Raw genomic sequence first — 17,032 nt, 5'->3', positions numbered from 1 at the left:
GCAGCCACTGTGGAGGAGGAGAGCAGATCCCAGCAGCCAGGGCGCTTCCTCCAGGTGGCATGGGTCCGGCCACGTGCTGGGGCTGGGGCTGGGTCTTGTGCTCAGGGCTGGAGGAGCGGGGCACTGGGGTCTCTGCTGCGTGCTGCAGTCAGGTCACTGCTCTTGGTCTAGCTGGGGGTTTCTGCTGTGTGCGGGGCAGGGTGGAGGTAGGTCTTGGCTGCAGACTGGGAAGAGCTGCTTGCTGGGATGCACTGGAGCTTGGAGCTGTCCCAGGAGGTCATGGGATGAGCCTGGAGGTTGCAGGACCCTTTTTCCTTGGGCTGTCTGGCCAGTTAGCTTGCATCACATTTCTGCTTTGGCGCCTGTCGGGTCTATCCTTAACTAGCTAGGGAGGGAGAGAGGGGATAAGTGCCTGTGGATTTGCCTTCTTCCTGGGGCCCCGTGGGTGAGGACCACCCACTCCGCCACCGTGCTGTACCTTCTGTGCCCTATGGAGACCCCTGCTCCCTTCTTTGTATCCTGGTGAGTGGCAGGCTGGGCTCCTGCCATGGGGCTGAGCTCAGCTGCCCTGTTGGATTTGACTTCAATAAAGTTTTCTATTTTTGACCGGTTGTGCCTTATTTTCCCTGCTGCCCCTGAAGATGCTCTTGCTCCCAGAAATTTCCCAGGCATATTTTCCATGTCCTTGGTCACCAGAGCACCCAGGCCCTGCAGCACCCAGAAGTGATGTTCATGTGGGCCAGCCATCTCCACAAGCCCTCCACCGTGCCCCAGCATGGCCAGTCCAGAGGCCTTGTGGTACTGACCCCCCCTTCCCAGATTGACATCTCCCATCTCCAGTCACTTCCTGGCCCTCTAAGGAGACAGCTTCCTCCAGGACATGGTTCACAACACATGCATGTACATACACACATGCATGTACATGTGTGGATGTGGAGGCAGTCTGAGCCATGGACCAGCCAGCTCAACTTTCTTCCACCCCAACATCCCCCTGCATAGCTTTTCCTGGTTCATCCCCATGTTGTTTTGAGACCCAACTATGTCCCAAAGCCAGTGCATGGAGGAGCAGATCCCTGCTGCACGGTGCCTGGCTAGCATGACCCAAATCCTGCTGGCAAGGGCGGGAAGATGCCTGCCTCTCACCCGCCGCAGTGCTGGAATGAGGACGCATGCGGTTGCAGATGGAGCATCAGTGCATCAGCAGCGCTGAGGGGAAGCACCTAAAGCAAGGTGCTCCCCCCACCCCGGGATGCAATGGGCACCCTTGCAGCGAAGGAGAGGCCCTCCCAGGCAGGCTTGCTGGTGGTGGCGGGGCTGCGGGAGGGTGATGCGGTCAGGAGTCAGTCCCCATAAAGACGGCTCTGCCTCTCCTGGCGGACAGGTTGGGGGTGATGCTGCTGCCATGGGGCTTGCTCAGGCTCGTCTCCAGTGGGCTGGAGAGAGGATGGATCCTGGTAGGCAGGAGCAGCACAGCACTCCCCTGGATGGGGCCATCCTACACCCCTCTCCCTCCAGCCAAATATCACATCTCAGGGATGCCCTCCCGGGCCACCCCTTCCTCTTTCTCGTGGTTTTTCTTTCAAACTGGGGCAGACATCCCTGTGCCTGTCACACCAGCTTTGCCTCTTCCCCACGGGCTCCAACCGGCTGCACCAGGCTGCTGGAGAAGAGGAGCTGTGGTGCTGGGAGACATTAGATCATCCAGGGAAACCAGTGGTTCTGGCTTCGGTGGTTTCAGCCCTGTGCCAGCCTTGGCTCTCACAGCCTCCTAGTTTGTTTTGCTAACAGCATAAGGCTTTATCTTGAACAGTCCAGGAAGTGTCTGGGCCTCCTAGGCAAGCAGGGCTGGGACCTGCAGGGAGATGCAATGGCTGCAGAGGAGGAAAGGAGACACCAGCAACCACCTAAATAACTAGTCCCTGCAGGGCTGGGCAGGGCAGTCTGGGGGCTTGGCTCCAGCATTGCTATCTGCTTCCCTTTGGGAACTTTCTGAGAGAGGTTTCCCTTCCTTCCTTGTCCTCGGCAGTTCTTTGATGAACCCGGGGTGAGAATGCAACCTCTCAGACACTGGCGTGGGGAGTGTCTCTTTCTTCTGCCCGTCTCCCAGGCTCCATCCTTCAGGGCTTTTTTATACTGGGGGAGGCTATGCTACATTCTTTCCTGGCTGCACAAACCCAAGACTGCCTTGGGTCCTTACAGCCCCCCACTATCTGAGAAGCTGGCTGGAGTGGTGGTAACTTCAGCATGCTACTGTGAGCTCAGCAGAAGTGCCTGCACCTGCCTGCAGGCTCAGGAGCACAGTGCAGTATTAATTACTTTCTGCAGGGGGGGATAAGAGGAATATTGTAACTGTAATGGACAGAAATGAAATTGTCTTGTTTTAGAATTTAGCTTAGAGTCTCCATAAATTGCAGGTTTAGGTGTTGGCAGATGTCTGGGAAAGTCTCCTACTGTCCTGGATCAGTGGATTTTCTCAAGGTCGTTCATGTGGAATGAGCTGATAAATGGATCCAGCAACAAGCTGCAGATGGAGCTGAGGGTTCATGAGGGACCTGCCCTGTTTTTCCCCACTTTCAGAAAGACACTGTGCTGGGAACGGTTCCCAGGCACTGCAAATCAGCTCCTGCTCCCAGGATCAATTGGGAGTTGGTTCACATTTGGCTCTGGTGTGCAGAGACCAAATGAAGGAGTGTGTCGGTGAGGTCCCAGGGGCTGCAGTGCGGGGGCTGAGCCCTAGCTGTGCTGGGAAGAGTGGCTGGGCTCTGCAAAACAACTATGACTGCACAGCGGCTTGTGAGCATCAATGGGGTGCTTGTGGGAGCTGGGGGAGCACAAGAGGGGGCGAGGAGTGGGTTGTATACCGTGCTGGCTTCTGGGGAGTTGGTGAGGATACCGAGAGCCCCACGAGCAAGGCACGAATGTGCAGTGGCTCCTGGCAGGTCTGTGCTGGGGGACTTTGGTTTATGGCAGGGAGGGGTTCCTGTGCCTGGGAGAGCACTGTGGGGCATTTGGGACCTCAAAATGAAGAGCTTCAACCACGGGAGATGAGCAGCCCCATGGTACAGCCTGGCCTGTACAGCCAGAGACAGCATGGGTGTGTGCAGGCTGTGCTGCAGGGAGAGGTGACAGCAGGGTGTACTCAGCCTGCGCTCCATGTGTGGGAGGTGATAGTGGTCACCTCCTGTACCCCATGGAGGGGTGGCACGGAGGTGTGCACCGTCTCTGTGGCAGGGGGTGGTGGAGGCACATGCACAGGCTGTGCGGCAGGGGTAGGTGATGCCAGGGAGTGCAGCCTTTGTCTCCTCCAGGAGGAGGTGGCACAGTGAGAGGTACCACCCCTGTGCCTGGAGGAGGTGGCAGTGGGGTGCGGACAGCCTGTACTGCAGCAGGAGGAGGCACGGCGGGGTACACAGCCAGTACCACAGGGAGAGGTGGCACAGGGTTATGTGCAAGCTGTACTGCGTGGAGCGGTGGCAGTGGGGTGTACACAGCCTGTACGTGGTGGGAGGTGGCAGTGGGATGTACGTACTGTGCAGCCTCGGGCGGGTGATGACTCCTCTGTAAGCAACATGTCTGCAAGGAGGCAGTGGCACTTTATGTCCCTATCGCATCGAGGAGAGCATGAGGTCTCTCCTGCCCAACAGTCCTGGCCCCACCAGTGCTTGGGACCTCGTCCTTTGCTCCCTTGAAGGCTCGCCCAGCCTGTGCTACGTGCCTGGTGCTCCTCACATCGGGCTGGGCTGCCTGGGTGCCTTGCAGCTCTGGCCAGTTCCCCTCTTCCCACCCTGCTGAGCCAGATGCTGCTCATTCCTCCCTGCCCTCCTCATCTTCTCACTTCTCAGACCCCCAGGCTCTCCCCTGCCTGATGCCCTTGGAGCCAGCGTTGGTCTCTGGTGAACACAGGCTTCCCTAGCTTGGATCTGGGGGACTTCTTCTCCCCGCCTGCCTTTTCTTTCACAATTGTATCTGCTCCCCTCCATTCCTCTCTCCTGATCTCTCCCCCTGCTCTGCTCAGGCAGTGACCTCTCCCTTCCCTGTCGCTTTCCCCTCCCCATCAGTCTGTCCTGACCGGCTGTCTGCTGGCCCTGGTACAGAGGGAAGCTGAGCTCTCTGCAGCGCAGGGCTGAGTCCCTGGCTGGCTCCGACAGCCGAGCTGTGGATCCTCTGTGCGATGAAAGCACTGGCTGTGTGGGCAGCCGCCCAGTCTGATTGATATTCCCAGCACTGCTCTGCCCGCTCGGCCGGGCTCTCAGCTGCAGTGCTGTCCCCTGCGCGCACAGACCAGCCTGGAGCGGGGCCCAGCTCTGCAGCCTGCTTAATCAGTCACCCAAATCCTGGGACAAAACCCAATGCTGCGACGGGGTGTGTCCCCGGGCACTCTGTGGTCCCTCTGCCCAGAAAGCAGGCCTCCAGAGAGCAGCCAGGAGGCCACGGGTAGGGTGAAGGGTGGAGGGTGGGATGCAGCTGAAGGGGGCAGAGGGTGGGGTGCTCCTGGGTGAGGACAGAGCTGGGATGTTGTGGGATGGGATGGAGAGGAGGCTGGGGTAATGAGAGGGTGCATTATGTAGGGCAGGATGGGGCGGGGTGTTGCGAGGGAGAGTGAGGGCTAAAGGATGCGTGGAGCAAAGGGGCACAGAGCGGCTCTGTCCCTGGGAACTGTGTCAGCTCAGGGTGGGGAGGGCAGCCCTAGGAGGGTGTGGGGCAGCAGCGAAGAGGTGGATGCTGTGCACTTGTGTCCCTGGTGCTGGTGTCCACCTGGGACCCCCAGCATGAATTGTGTGCAAGAGCTGTGCATGGGCTGACTCATGTGTGGCTGTGCCGGGGTGGGTTGCAAAGAGCAGGAGCTCCCCTTTATGGTTTGTGGGGTCTTGGACATTCAGCCCCTGCAGTACCCTGCCAAATCTCTCCCTTGCCAGCATGTTCTTTTGAACGCTGCCCCTGGAGCTGAGCCCTGTGCCAAGCCCAAAGCACCTTCCTCCCCCTCCATCCCCATGCATACCTGTCATGTGAGAGCACCTGCCCATGAAACCCCAGGCACAGCCCATCTTCATGGGAGAACTGTGCTCCTACGTACTGCCCTGCAAGCCGGTCCATCCAAGCTGCAGTTACACAACCCAAGCTCTGCTCTTGGGAGTAACCAAGATGGTCGATGGAGATTACTCCAAAAGGGACTCTTCCCACAGTCCCCTGCTCCTTCAGTGCCCCAGGAAGCACACAATCTGCTCTGCTGAGGCAGAGAAGGATTGAATATGGGTGAGGAGGAGCCTTGCTGCAGAGGCACAGGCCACCTCTGGCACCTTGGTCTCCCTCTTCTTGTCACCTCTGACGCTAGTTGCAGCGTCCATCAGTCCAACCTGGATGAAGCTTGGTTTCACCTCTGGGAGGCAAGGTCACCTGCGACTCAGACCCACTCAGCCTCCCCCCAGTAGGTCCCCCGTTGATCTTTTCTTCTCTCTGACTTTCTGGACTTTTCTGGAGGTCTCAGTCTGCACCCTTGAGGACCTGCTTTCCATATCCCACCAGTAGTATAGATTTCTTTTCCTAATGGGGTTCTCGACTCAACCCTGTGGTTGAGAGCACAAGAGGAAGAAGAGGTCAGAAAAAGGAACAGAAAGAAAACAACTCCTCAAGATCCCTTAAAAATGTCTCCTAGTTGTTTTGCATCAATGTCTTGGTGGTGTAAGCTGTTTACTGCCTCAGTCCTTCAGATGCTCATAGGAAAGAGTGGGTGTGAGAGTAGGTTTGTGGCAGTGACCTTCCAGGAGGGCAGGAGAAAGCTTGTATATTATCTCATCATTTACATCCATTTTGGCGTTCACAGCCATGCCTTGTGGATCCTGCCCGAAGATCCCTAAAGATGCCCCTGCCCCGGGAAGTAAACATCCTTCTGAGCACCTCTTCATTTGCAAAATACCCACCTCCTGCTTTACTATCTAAATGTGGCAGGGCTGGGCAGCCGCCGATCTTGGCAGGTTTCATCAAAGCTGTCTTTGAGCCACCATTTTGAGAGGGCAGCGAATCACCACCTCTGCCTTGGAACTGATCCTGCTCCGTAGCTAAGTTGTTGGAGCAGAGTGCCCTGATTCAGCTCCTCGGAGACATCTCTAAAGGCCTGAGCGATCTTAAAGCCTGGAGCTATTTAGCTCCCACGTGGCCTGGTTCTCACACGCTCCAAACTCCCTGATGCTCTTGAGCAGCTGCAAAGTTGCTGCCAGGGACACTCTAACAGATATCCGTCCCTGCTGTGGGGGCAACTTCTTGTCTGAGCTCGGGACTGAGGGGACTGAAATCGTGCTCTAAATGTCTTGCTAATGTGATGTCTGATGTTCCTCTTACACTAATCTGTTAATCTTTCTGCTTCTTCATCAAAAGCACTCAAGCCCAGTAGAAAGCAAAATCCATATTTCAGATGGTTGAAGAGCCCTTCTTTATTATTCAGGCTGGGCAAGACCTTTTAGGGTGTTGTGATTCAAGGCCCTGGGAGTGCCTGGAGGAGCTTGGGTTGTTTTTTCCAAGGATTTCAAGTAGATCACAGTTTGTTAGGGACTATCAGGATGTCTCTTGCCCAGAGAAGAGAGCTCAGAAACCTTTTTTAATATTCAGGAAATTTTTCTTGAGCCACAATCTGCAAGGTCTGGCCCAAGGACTTGATAGCTCACCCAGGGACAGGACAGTTGAGGACAGGGTAAAAGAAAGCTGTCCTCAACTCATCCATACCAGGGGTCCTGTGCCAGTAAGAGTGGTAATGCCAGACCAGTGCAGGCAAGATAAATGGCCTTAAGAAGCCTTACAAATATTACTTGTGCTACCTGTTTGGTCTCTCCAAAAGAAGGCTTTTGAACCCAGTATCACCATGCATCATTAGGTGCAGGTTGGTTCCAGATCACTAAAGTGAGGGCTCTGCCAATGTCTAGAGTATGTTGGTGCACAGACTTCTGGAATAGACACAATTCCTTGACCAAGCAGGAAAAGCTTCTGCCCTTTGCCTATGGAAATAGAGGTGATTAGAAAACAGGGTTGCCATCAGAGGAAAATTTTCAATTTGAAAACAAATCAGTGAGAACTGACAATTTTTTTTTTCTATTTTGGCTCAGGTCAATCAATGGATATAGATGTATAAATATATATATATATATTTCCGAATAATTTCTAAAGGCATGATTCTGACTGACCTTTTTGAATTTAGCTTCATAATTAATACTTGGCTTGAATTCTGAAGTGAAAGTTACCTTTGCAAGAGCATCATTTTTTCATTTTTACTTGTTAGCAAAGATATCCCCTCTGCTCCAACTTTGAAACAAGAAACTCACTTGAAAAATGATCTGATTTCAAGAAATAGACATTTTTTCCATGCAAAGTCTTCCATAGAAGCATTCCTGGTTACCTCTCTTTTTTTAGAGTCCTGAGTCTATGGCTTGGGACCCTTTGCTCTCCCCAGAGCTTTCAATACTATCTGTCAGCTCCATTGGGTGCAACTGGGAGCCAGATTAGCTCATTATTTTCCCAGCATTATTTTCCAACTGTACAGCTGTTGGATTCCTCAAGGGCTTTATTCAAGTGTTACTCCCAGTCCTGGAACCTTTTTCTCCCTGGGATCTTCAGATGGTTTTAATGTGATTATGAGACCTCCTTCTGCGTCCTGAGCAGTTTTCACTCTATACCAACTATCTACAAAATGGCTCTATTATCAGCTTGAAGGTGATAGACATTTCAGGACACCACAGTCAGTCCAATTTAGACATTATTCCATAAAGATTATGACCCCTTTAGATTTTATGAGTCACCCTTCAGATGATTTATTTCCATATTTTCCTTTCCAGTCTTCATTTCAACCAAAGAAAAGACAAATTGCACATCCTTGATGGGCTCAGAGTTCTGATAGGCTGAGATTAGGCAATCTCTGTCCTGAGGCTGTCTAAATGGGTTTCTAATTGTGTTAGATCTTGCTATGAGTTAGATAAATTCGATCTGACCAGGCAGGTTGGCACCAGGCTTTGGCGGCTTCTTTGAGCATCATGCAAATTTCAGGAGGCTTCAGGGCACCTATGTGGAGTCAGCCCACATTTTACCCAGATTTATTCATTAAATAGTGCCTCGGGATCTGATGTCCATTTTAGGATGGCTGTTCTGCTATCATTATTTCAGTAGGACTTGTAGCACCTCTCTTCTGACTGCAAGGTCAGCACTTGCTAATTGTCAGCAATGGAAGCCATGCGAACAGCCACTTAGAAGAGTTGCTTTTCAGATAATACCTGGTTTTGGGAGGTGTGATTCACATGGATTCCTGTGTGTCTTTCCTCAGTTGTGGATTCCTTCTGTAGCTTCATTTGTCAACAGTGAAAGAGCTAAAGGGTTGTTGGGAACAGCCCTCATTTCAGACGCGGGGATGGGGATGGACACAAGGATTTGTGGGCAAAGCACAGCCATCCAACAAGACTTCATGAACATGAGATGGACCAGAACTGTCAGCCCCATTGCTAATGTGCCTTGTGCAACCACAGTAGCTGTGATGGAGGTGACCCCAGCAAATCATCAGAATGATAGATCAGAAAACTGGGCCTTTAAGTCTACAAGTAGTCCTGTCCAGAATTGTCAGTTCTTGTTTGGAGACACCACCTTCAATGACAAAATTTTGGGAAGGCCTGAACACTTTTTTTGAATGCAGGAGGGGTCTTACAGGTGTGCATAGACCACACCTTTGCTTAGAGCTGGGTCCATCTATCTCTCTTCCTTGTTTGTCCTGGCTGGAGCTCCAGGCAGGCAGTTGTCCTGCCTGGTTGCTCCATCCCTCCCTTGTCCAAAACAGGCAGAGCCCCTGGGACCTGTTCCCTTGCTCTGCACCAGCTCTTTCCTCAATTCCTTCATGCTGTGCTAAGAGGGAGCAATCCAGTACTGCTGGGAACTGCAGTTCTGGCATGGTTCAGTCCACTTTATGATAGTTTATAGTTAGCCCTTGTGTCACTGAAAATCTGGACCTGCAGATGCTGTGGCAGGGCAGGGAGGAACCCCTGGGCCAGACAGGATCCCCAGACCACAAAAGGGACCAGAGGGGCACAGGAGGGAGAAGTGCAGTCCTTGAGGAGCAGAGGGTTACCATAGGTGCCAGGAGGCTGACACCAAGCCAGAGCAGAATTTGCCTTTGCTGCTCGTATGCAAACACTCTCCCTCATCATGCTGCTCCGCCTGGTGCCATGTAGTGTTGTGAGCTCTTCACATCACATGCAGGTATGGCAGCCCCGGGCATGATGGTGGGTGCAGGAGGAGTGGGGGATGCTCTAGGGGGTTTTCTTCTCCAAAAATCAGTGCAGTGGCTGGACAGTGTGCTGCTGGGGTAGCACAGGAAAGGATGGAAAGAGCTATCTGCTCTCACTCTCACCCCATAACACCAGCCGAAGCACATGCTGTTCCTCAGACAAGCTGGAAAATGATCGACTGTTTATGGCCATGAGCTGAGCTTATGTCCTGTTTCCTAGAGCTAGAGCATTGCCCTGGACGGTTCTTGGCCATTCAGGTCCAGCTTTCCTCAAGGCTTGCCCTGGTTTCTATGGGCATAATATTCTCCTCAGCCTCCTGCTCCGAAGCCTGTGTTGCATTGTGCTGGAGCTGTGCTCCTCTCCACACATGACACTAGCAAATAAAATAATTCCCACATGTAGCAAAGCATCCATGCATGAAAAGCTGGATCTGTGTAGTTTGGGGCATGGTCCCTGGGCTTATCTTTTTTTTTTTTTCAGTAACCAGGGATGTTGCATAGCTCCAGGTTGGTTTGTAAAAGAGAGGGGTTCATGAATTAATCTGAAGTTGACTAACTCATGTGCTACAATGGCTCCCTTGTCACTTATTTTTATATTCTGGGCATTGGGTCTGACATTGCCTTTCACTTTCAGCCCTGTGAGTTGCTGCATTGTGGTGGCTGTTGGGGAAGCAAGCTCCTTTGGCAGCTGGCTGAAAGACCATTGAGGCTTCTGGCATGTGGGGAGGTGCAGGAGCAATTGGAGGCTGCCAGATGAGCCCATTAGCCGCGGATCCTGCTTTCGGATCAGCAGTGAGGTAGTTAACAATTTTGATATTTCCACCACTCCAGTGTTAATCGGCACTCGGCAGGGGGAAGCAGTGTGGCTCACCTGTGTGGGGGCTGTTGCACCACACCATTCCTGTCAGCAGGAAAAGGGTGCCTGGGGCAGATTTTAAGGTTTCCTTTGTGAACAGCACAATTTCTGGTCCGCCAGACAGGACTGCATCTCCTGCTCCTTGGTCCATGCCATCTGTGCAGGGGGTGATGCCATGCATTTGGAGGGAGCCAGTGCGACACCCCACAGCCCTGTTCCCTCATAACACTGCTCTTGTTTTGGCCAAGTTTGTTTTCCTTGTGTTTAGCAAGGAGAATCAGCTTGGTGTGGGTCCCGATGAGAACTGGAGATGTTTGCAATGAAGGGAAGAGGCAGGAGGGAGCAGAGTGGGGCTGAGGAGGGAGGGGGTCCCCTTAGTCTCCCTCCAGCATCTGTGGGTGGGGACCCTCATGGTAGAGGGCATCAGGACAGAGGAGCCCCTTGGCAGGGATTGGTGATGGGGGGTTTTGGGGTGTGCAGCCAGGACCAAACGGGCTAGGGAAGGCTATCGGGGAGAGCCCGAGAAAATTTCTCATCAAAACAAGTCCCTGCTACTGTCAGATAGCCCCAAAACTTGAACCGTAGGTATGACCCGGGCTTCCCCATTGCGGAAAGGCTGTGGCAGAGCTGGAACAGGCATAGAGAAGGGCAGCAAAGCTGGCCCGACCTGCCTGGCGTCTGCAGGAAGACAGGCTGCACATACTCACGTGCTGCAGCTCGCAGAGGACACAGCGGAGCAGGATGCAGCACAGATCTGTGAAACTGGAAAGAGGTAGAGCGAGGAGCAATTACTCATATTTTCTCATAACCCCGCAGGTGGGAGAAGTTCAAGGAAAAAATTACCAGGCAGCAGATGTAAAACCAAAGGGAAGTGGTTTTCCGTGTAGCACATGAGCAGAGAGTTCATTGCTGCAGGATGCCACGGAGGCCAAAAGCAGGCATGGAGTCAGAAAGGCGTGAGAGCACTTCACAGAGGATGGGGGTCATTAAATGTATGAACTGCAAACGATTCCTTGCTCAGGAAAAAAAACTGAGCTGCAGCACAGCACAAATCCACAGGATTTTCCAGAGGATGAATGTCTTCATCAGAGCATCCGCTGTTGCTGGACGCAGCTGCCAGTGCTGGTGCCTGCTGCAGAAAGTGAGGGGACAGGGGGGCTCGGTTTGCTCCTCAGATGTACAGGCTGGCACAGGCAGGTCTCCACATCAGGAATGTAAGAGCGAGCACTGGGGAGCCCTTGAAAGGATTTTTTTCAGAGCCACAATTCCTCAGCTAAGAAAATAGACAGCTTTGCCCCAAATCCCATTCTAGTGCAGTAGCAAAGTGGAGACAGCAGTTAGAAACAGAGAAACAATAAATACTGGGGGGGGGGGGGGGGGAGGGAAAAGGGAGGGAGTATATAGCAATTAGTAGAAATGAGTAGTTATGGAGTGTAGAAAATTGACAAGGAAAGCCAAAAACATTGGGGGAAAATCAATTTTGACAAGCTAAACACAATAAGGAGTACTTTAAAAAATGTGCTAGGAAGAGATGGAATCCAGTAATTGTCATTTCCAAATGGAGATTGCAAAATTGTTGATTATGTAGAAAAATGCAAAAGTATTCAATAAATAGCTCTAGTAATTTGGACTGAGACATAACAATGTAGGATGCAGTACCTGCCAATGCGTTGGTAACCAACAAAGACATTCAAAATATCGTCTCCTTGAAATAGTGATATTTGAAATAATCGAATAAAATAATTTGCACCAAAGAGTCTTCAAAGGTCTGGAGTAGGACCTCTCTGATCCAGGGGTGATAATGGAGCTGGGGACCCCAGGGTGGGCCAGGAGGAGTGGGAGGGCAGTGATGCCGTGAGCCAGCTGGAATAGTGATGGGGATGCTGTGTGTACCGCACACTGTCCTCGCCAGCCCCAGGGAACAACTGGATTAATAGCTAAGGCAGGAAGCTCAATGATGGAAATGGCACTGATGTCAGTCAACGCAGTTTGATGGGAAGGGATACTGGGCAGTGTCATTACATGACATGTCCAGCTCTTAAACCTTTCCTTAGGCATCTGCTCCTGGCCACTGTGAGGAACAGGATCTGCTCTAGTCATACCTGTGGGTCTGAAGCAGCAGAGCTGGTTTTATGTTGGTGTGAGATTACAGCGTGCAGCAGATCAACTTGGAGTTTGATGAACATGCCGAGTTGATAATGCGTTATGTTGTTGTTGTTATTATTATTATTTTGAATTAACACTACTCATTATAAGTAAAGCATTGTTAGATGAAGATCTGGCTTATCAACAGTTTAGCGAAGAAAAGCAGTTGTTGGTTGGGAGTCCTCATGGAACAAGGTTCTCCTGGAGGAGCTCTTCAGCAGCAGTACTGTGCCCGCTGCCATTCAATGTTGCAATCAACGATCTGGAAGTAAATATAAAATCACTGCTGATAAAATTTGCAGCTGACATGGAGATTGGTGGAGTGGGAGATCATGATGAGGATAGAGCAGTCATGCAGAGCAAGCCAGATTGCTTGGTAAACTGGGCCCATTTAAACAAAGTGCATTTTAACACAGCCAAATGCAAAGCTGTACATTGAGAAATAGGGAATGCTGGTTTATATCCTGGAAAGCAGTGACTTTAAAATGGATTTAAGGGTCACAATGCATGAGTAGCTCCGTGCTCGCACTCGCGGTTTTCCTGCCAAAGTGCTCAGATGAAAAAACCTGAGAGGTAGGAGGAGAAGCAAGGCTCTGCAGAAAGGCCTGGTGAGATGGCACCAACAGTCCTGGAGGGATGGCCTCTGACAGGAATGGGGAAAAACTGGGGCAAGGGGCCACAGGATGAGGGCCACAGGACTGATATGCTGGCTTGCAGGTTGAGACTTAAGGAACCCAGTTTGTTTAACTTCTCAAAAAGAAGATTGAAGGGTGCCTTGATTGCACTGTACAAGCAACTTCTTGCGTAGAAAACACTTGAGTGCTGAAAGGCTCTTTAACCTAGCAGAGAAAGGTCAAACAAAACCCAATTTCTGTAAGTCAGTGCCAGATGAATGGATTCAGTGTCTTTCCATTACTCCGGAACAAGGCTCTCCAGGTGGAGAGCTTCAGCCAGACACAAGCTACTATTATTTTTGAAGTGCGTTGGTCACAGCATGGCGGGGACTGTGCAGAGTACGAGGGAGGCACTAACCCCTGTCAGTGCCATACTGCCGTGCAGGGTCGGTTGGAAGGGAGTGGGGTTGAGTGTAGCTTGCCTTTGCTTTGCAGTGAGGTGAAGAGCCCTTTCAAGGGCTGCCAGGCAGGATCTGACATTTAAAGGAGGTGGTTTTTAGGTAAAAGTGATGCTATTTGGAAGGAGACCCCTCAGAGGAGGGATAGTAGCTGTCACAGGCTGGGTTTCTGAGGCTGTTTGTTTGTATTATTGCAGGCATCCCAAGGAGCCCTAGCTGTCTGGGGTTTTACAAGCACAGAGTGAAAACAGAAGCTTTGAGCTAGGGATGAGCACGGTGGCAGAGGAAAGCAGTTTCAGACAGGCAGCTGGGGTGCAGGAGGAAGCTATGGGACAGCATTGCCTGGCATGGTGGGCAGTGACATCTGTGCAGTGAAGGCTTTTGCAGGCTTTACATAGGTGCACAGCCTACAAAGTGGGCTGGGAGATGACCTCTGGAGGGTCATATGCACACAGTTCTGCTGCAGGCAGGACTGCCTTGACCTCAGCTCCTCCAGAGGTGTACATGAAGACCTCCTGGGAGGTACTTGCCTGTACCTTCATGACAAAGATTGCACCTTCTGCTTTGGCAATCTATCGCACTTGGCTAAACCTACCTACATTTTTTTCCATAACAGCTAACCTTGGTCTTCCCTGGTGCTGGTGAAGGCCATTCCTTCTTGTCTGTCCGTGGTCAAAAGCATCAGCTTTCTCTTTTCAGAGGGCTTTTATGAGCTTGAAGAGTGCTGCCTTTGGCACCCTTAGCCTTCTCCTCCCCAAACCAGTTTCCTCAGTGTTTTTATGTTTTGTCATGATTTCTAACAGCTGCTTGTTTCTGTTCCTCTCTGCTTAACTGGTACATGTGTTCTTGAAAGTGGTGCCCAGACTGGACACAGCTCTGCCTATGAAGTCCTACTTGAGCCCAGCAGAGCAGACAGATACGTGTGTGTCTTAAAGACAAAGTGCCTGTTTATGCATCCCAATATAGATGCATTTTTTGGTGAGAGATTGACACTGTTGACAGATAGTCAACCCATGATCTGTTGTAACCCCCAATCCTTCAGCCAGCCTTCTGCTTGTGCGGTGATTCTTTTTCCCAAGTGTGCAAATGTGACAGATATATTCCACATCTGTCATCCAAGCAGTTAATGAAAATACAGGCTAGCAAGGGACTCAGGACACAACGTGAAGAATTTCATTTGATACATCGTCCCAGCTGAAAGGCCTGTCTTCAGTAATTGCTTTCTGAATACAACTTTCTAAATGCTTTGCATCCACCATGCAGTGAATTGCACTATATTACCTAAGCAGAGAAGTACTATGTTGCACCTACACTATTTTCCTGCATTACTTATGAGAATATCGTCTAAGAGTGTCAAAAAACTTCCTAAAGTCAAGATATAACATTTACTGTTCCTCCTCCATCCACAAGGCCTGATGTCTTTTCAAAGAAAGAAGTTCAACGGCTTGACATGTTTGTTTGTGACAAACCTACAGTGGCTGTTACTCATTTCCTTGTTATCTTGGAGGTACTTACAAAGAGTTCTTTTATCTGTTTCAGTATTTTTCCAGGAACTGAAATTAAGCTAACTGTTTTATAATTCTCCAGCTCTTCTTTTTTCTCATCTTTAAAGACAGGCACTATTTTAGCTCACTTCCAGTCTTCTGGAAGCTCCCTGATTCTCTACAAATTCTTCCAAAAAAGTATATTAAAAATATACTTTTTTTCGAAAAGAAAGAAAGAAAAAGCCCTATCAGCTCTGAAGTTACTTAAATCAGGTCTCTAAGCACCTGGGGTGAATTTAATCAGGTCCAACCAACCTAAAAGCAGCTAGCTCATCTAAATGCTCCCTATGTTTTGCTTCCCTTGGTTAGTCTCAATTCCTTCCCCTTCCTCGGTGCTAGCTGTGTGGGATGCTTGATTGCCACTCAGTTGTAGTAAAGACATCAGCAAAAAAGGTATTCAACCTAAATGGTGTGTTGGTTCCTCTCTCTCCTGATGGCCTTCAGATCCCTGTCAAATAGCTCCTTTCTTGGGCTCCTTCCTACATTTATGGGTGATTTTGTGTCTTTTTCTCTCTCTTGGTGTTTGTGTTTCATTCTCTACACTCATCATCCTGTTCTTGCCCTATGAACTTGTGCTACCCTTTCCACTCCTCCGGAATCACGACAAAGAAGGATTTTATGGAAGGATTTAGAGGAGGATAATGATGTAGCTTAAAGGCTGTTTGCAGGGAGCTCCTCCAAAGCATGAGACAAAGCTGGGGAGAGAAAGTGTGAAGTAGGGTGTTTGAAATGTTTAACAAGCAGACAAAAGAAGCGATGGATGGTGACCCTTGATGGAGAACCTCTTGGGATGTGAGATGGTGTCAGGCCAGAGGCTGGAAGGTGAGGGATGATGTCATTGTAGGTCTGTGCTGGGCAGTGATCTCATTAGAGAGGCTCTCGGGAGAGGTAGGCTCAGCCAGGTGGGTCTCTGAGAGCACCAATGGTGCATGCAGAGTCTGAGTGCAAAGTGGAGACCTCAGATGAAGAGGTGGGGGCCAATGATTCAGGATGCTGTGGTAATGGGAGACCTTTCTGGAGCCTGCCTGTCATGGGAGAGGGCATCTGCCCAGGGTGGTCTCTGGGGGGAAGAGGAGGCTGGGGCACGAGCTGTGAAGGGAGCTGCTGCGTCAGGGGAGTGCAGGGACTGTGCAAGGTGTGCTCCCTGCATGGGACGGTGTCTGATGGGGTGTTCTTGACTGGGATGGAGCCCAGTGCTGTGTCTGTCGGGCTGGCTGCAGGGGCTGATGATGGACCCTGCTGCTGTCGGGAGCACTGGGCAGGAGCCTCTGTTTAGGGGTCAGGTTTGATGACCCCCCCCCCCTTTGCTTTAATCTGCTGGGTGGGTGATGCAACAGCTTTTCTCTTCTGTCCCAGTTACCTCATCGCCGAGTGACGTTCTCTGCAGCCAGCCAGGCTCAGGACCTGCAGGATCCCTCCCAGCACAGCTACTATGACAGCGGACTGGAGGAGTCAGAGACCCCAAGCAGCAAATCATCGTCAGGGCCTCGCATTGGGCCGCTAGCCCTGCCTGAGGATCACTACGAACGCACCACGCCTGACGGCAGCATCGGAGAGATGGAGCACCCTGAGAATGGTAGGTGCTCATGGCACACGTGCCTGCCCCCTCCCCGGGGACCCTGCGCCCAAAGCTCTTTGTCCTCAGTGCTGCACCTCCCCTGGTGTGGGTGAGATGGGGTGAGGAGCTCAGTTGGGATAGGCTTGCCACGCTCAAGTCTGGTGGGGCTGCGAGGCTGGAGAAGAGGTGAGGCTCAAAGCAAGAGAGCAGCAAGGACTTGGTGTAGACGGGAGAGGTGGATGAGGGGGAGGAGGTCTGGGGGAGGCCAGGAGATGTGGGAATGGGAAGAGGTGAGGAAGCAGATGGGTTTGGCAGGAGGCAGATGGGTTTGGTGTGATGTAGACAGGGTGCCCAACAGGATGGTCCAAGATGGCAGCACAGGCAGCATGTGGAGGGGGTTGTAGCCCAGCCAATGGTGAGCTTGTGTGCCACAGTCAGGTGGTCCCATGGGTGCCTGCCCCCATGGCAGGGCAGGGGAGTAGGGGCAGTTGGGGCATGATGCAGCTCTCCGTGCTATGGTGGGTGTCAGAGCTGCGGGAGTTTCTTGGGGAGCAGAGGGGGAGAGCAGGTTTAGTGGCACAGACTGGGGTGAGGAGATACATGG

General features: G+C 51.5%; 1 protein-coding gene across 4 annotated transcripts in view; it reads left to right on the top strand.

Moving 5' to 3' along the window:
* Window positions 1–17,032, top strand: part of PCDH1 (protocadherin 1) — a 54,645-nt gene that overhangs the window by 12,673 nt on the left and 24,940 nt on the right. For all 4 annotated transcript variants that reach the window (XM_072871766.1, XM_072871764.1, XM_072871765.1 and 1 more), the window contains one exon: window positions 16,227–16,446. In XM_072871766.1, coding sequence (XP_072727867.1) covers window positions 16,227–16,446 — 220 coding nt within the window. The remainder of the gene's footprint in view (window positions 1–16,226; window positions 16,447–17,032) is intronic.

Source organism: Ciconia boyciana, chromosome 9, assembly GCF_034638445.1.
Source record: "Ciconia boyciana chromosome 9, ASM3463844v1, whole genome shotgun sequence".
NCBI classification, from domain to species: Eukaryota; Metazoa; Chordata; class Aves; order Ciconiiformes; family Ciconiidae; genus Ciconia; species Ciconia boyciana.
This window is presented reverse-complemented; position numbering and strand designations above follow the sequence as displayed.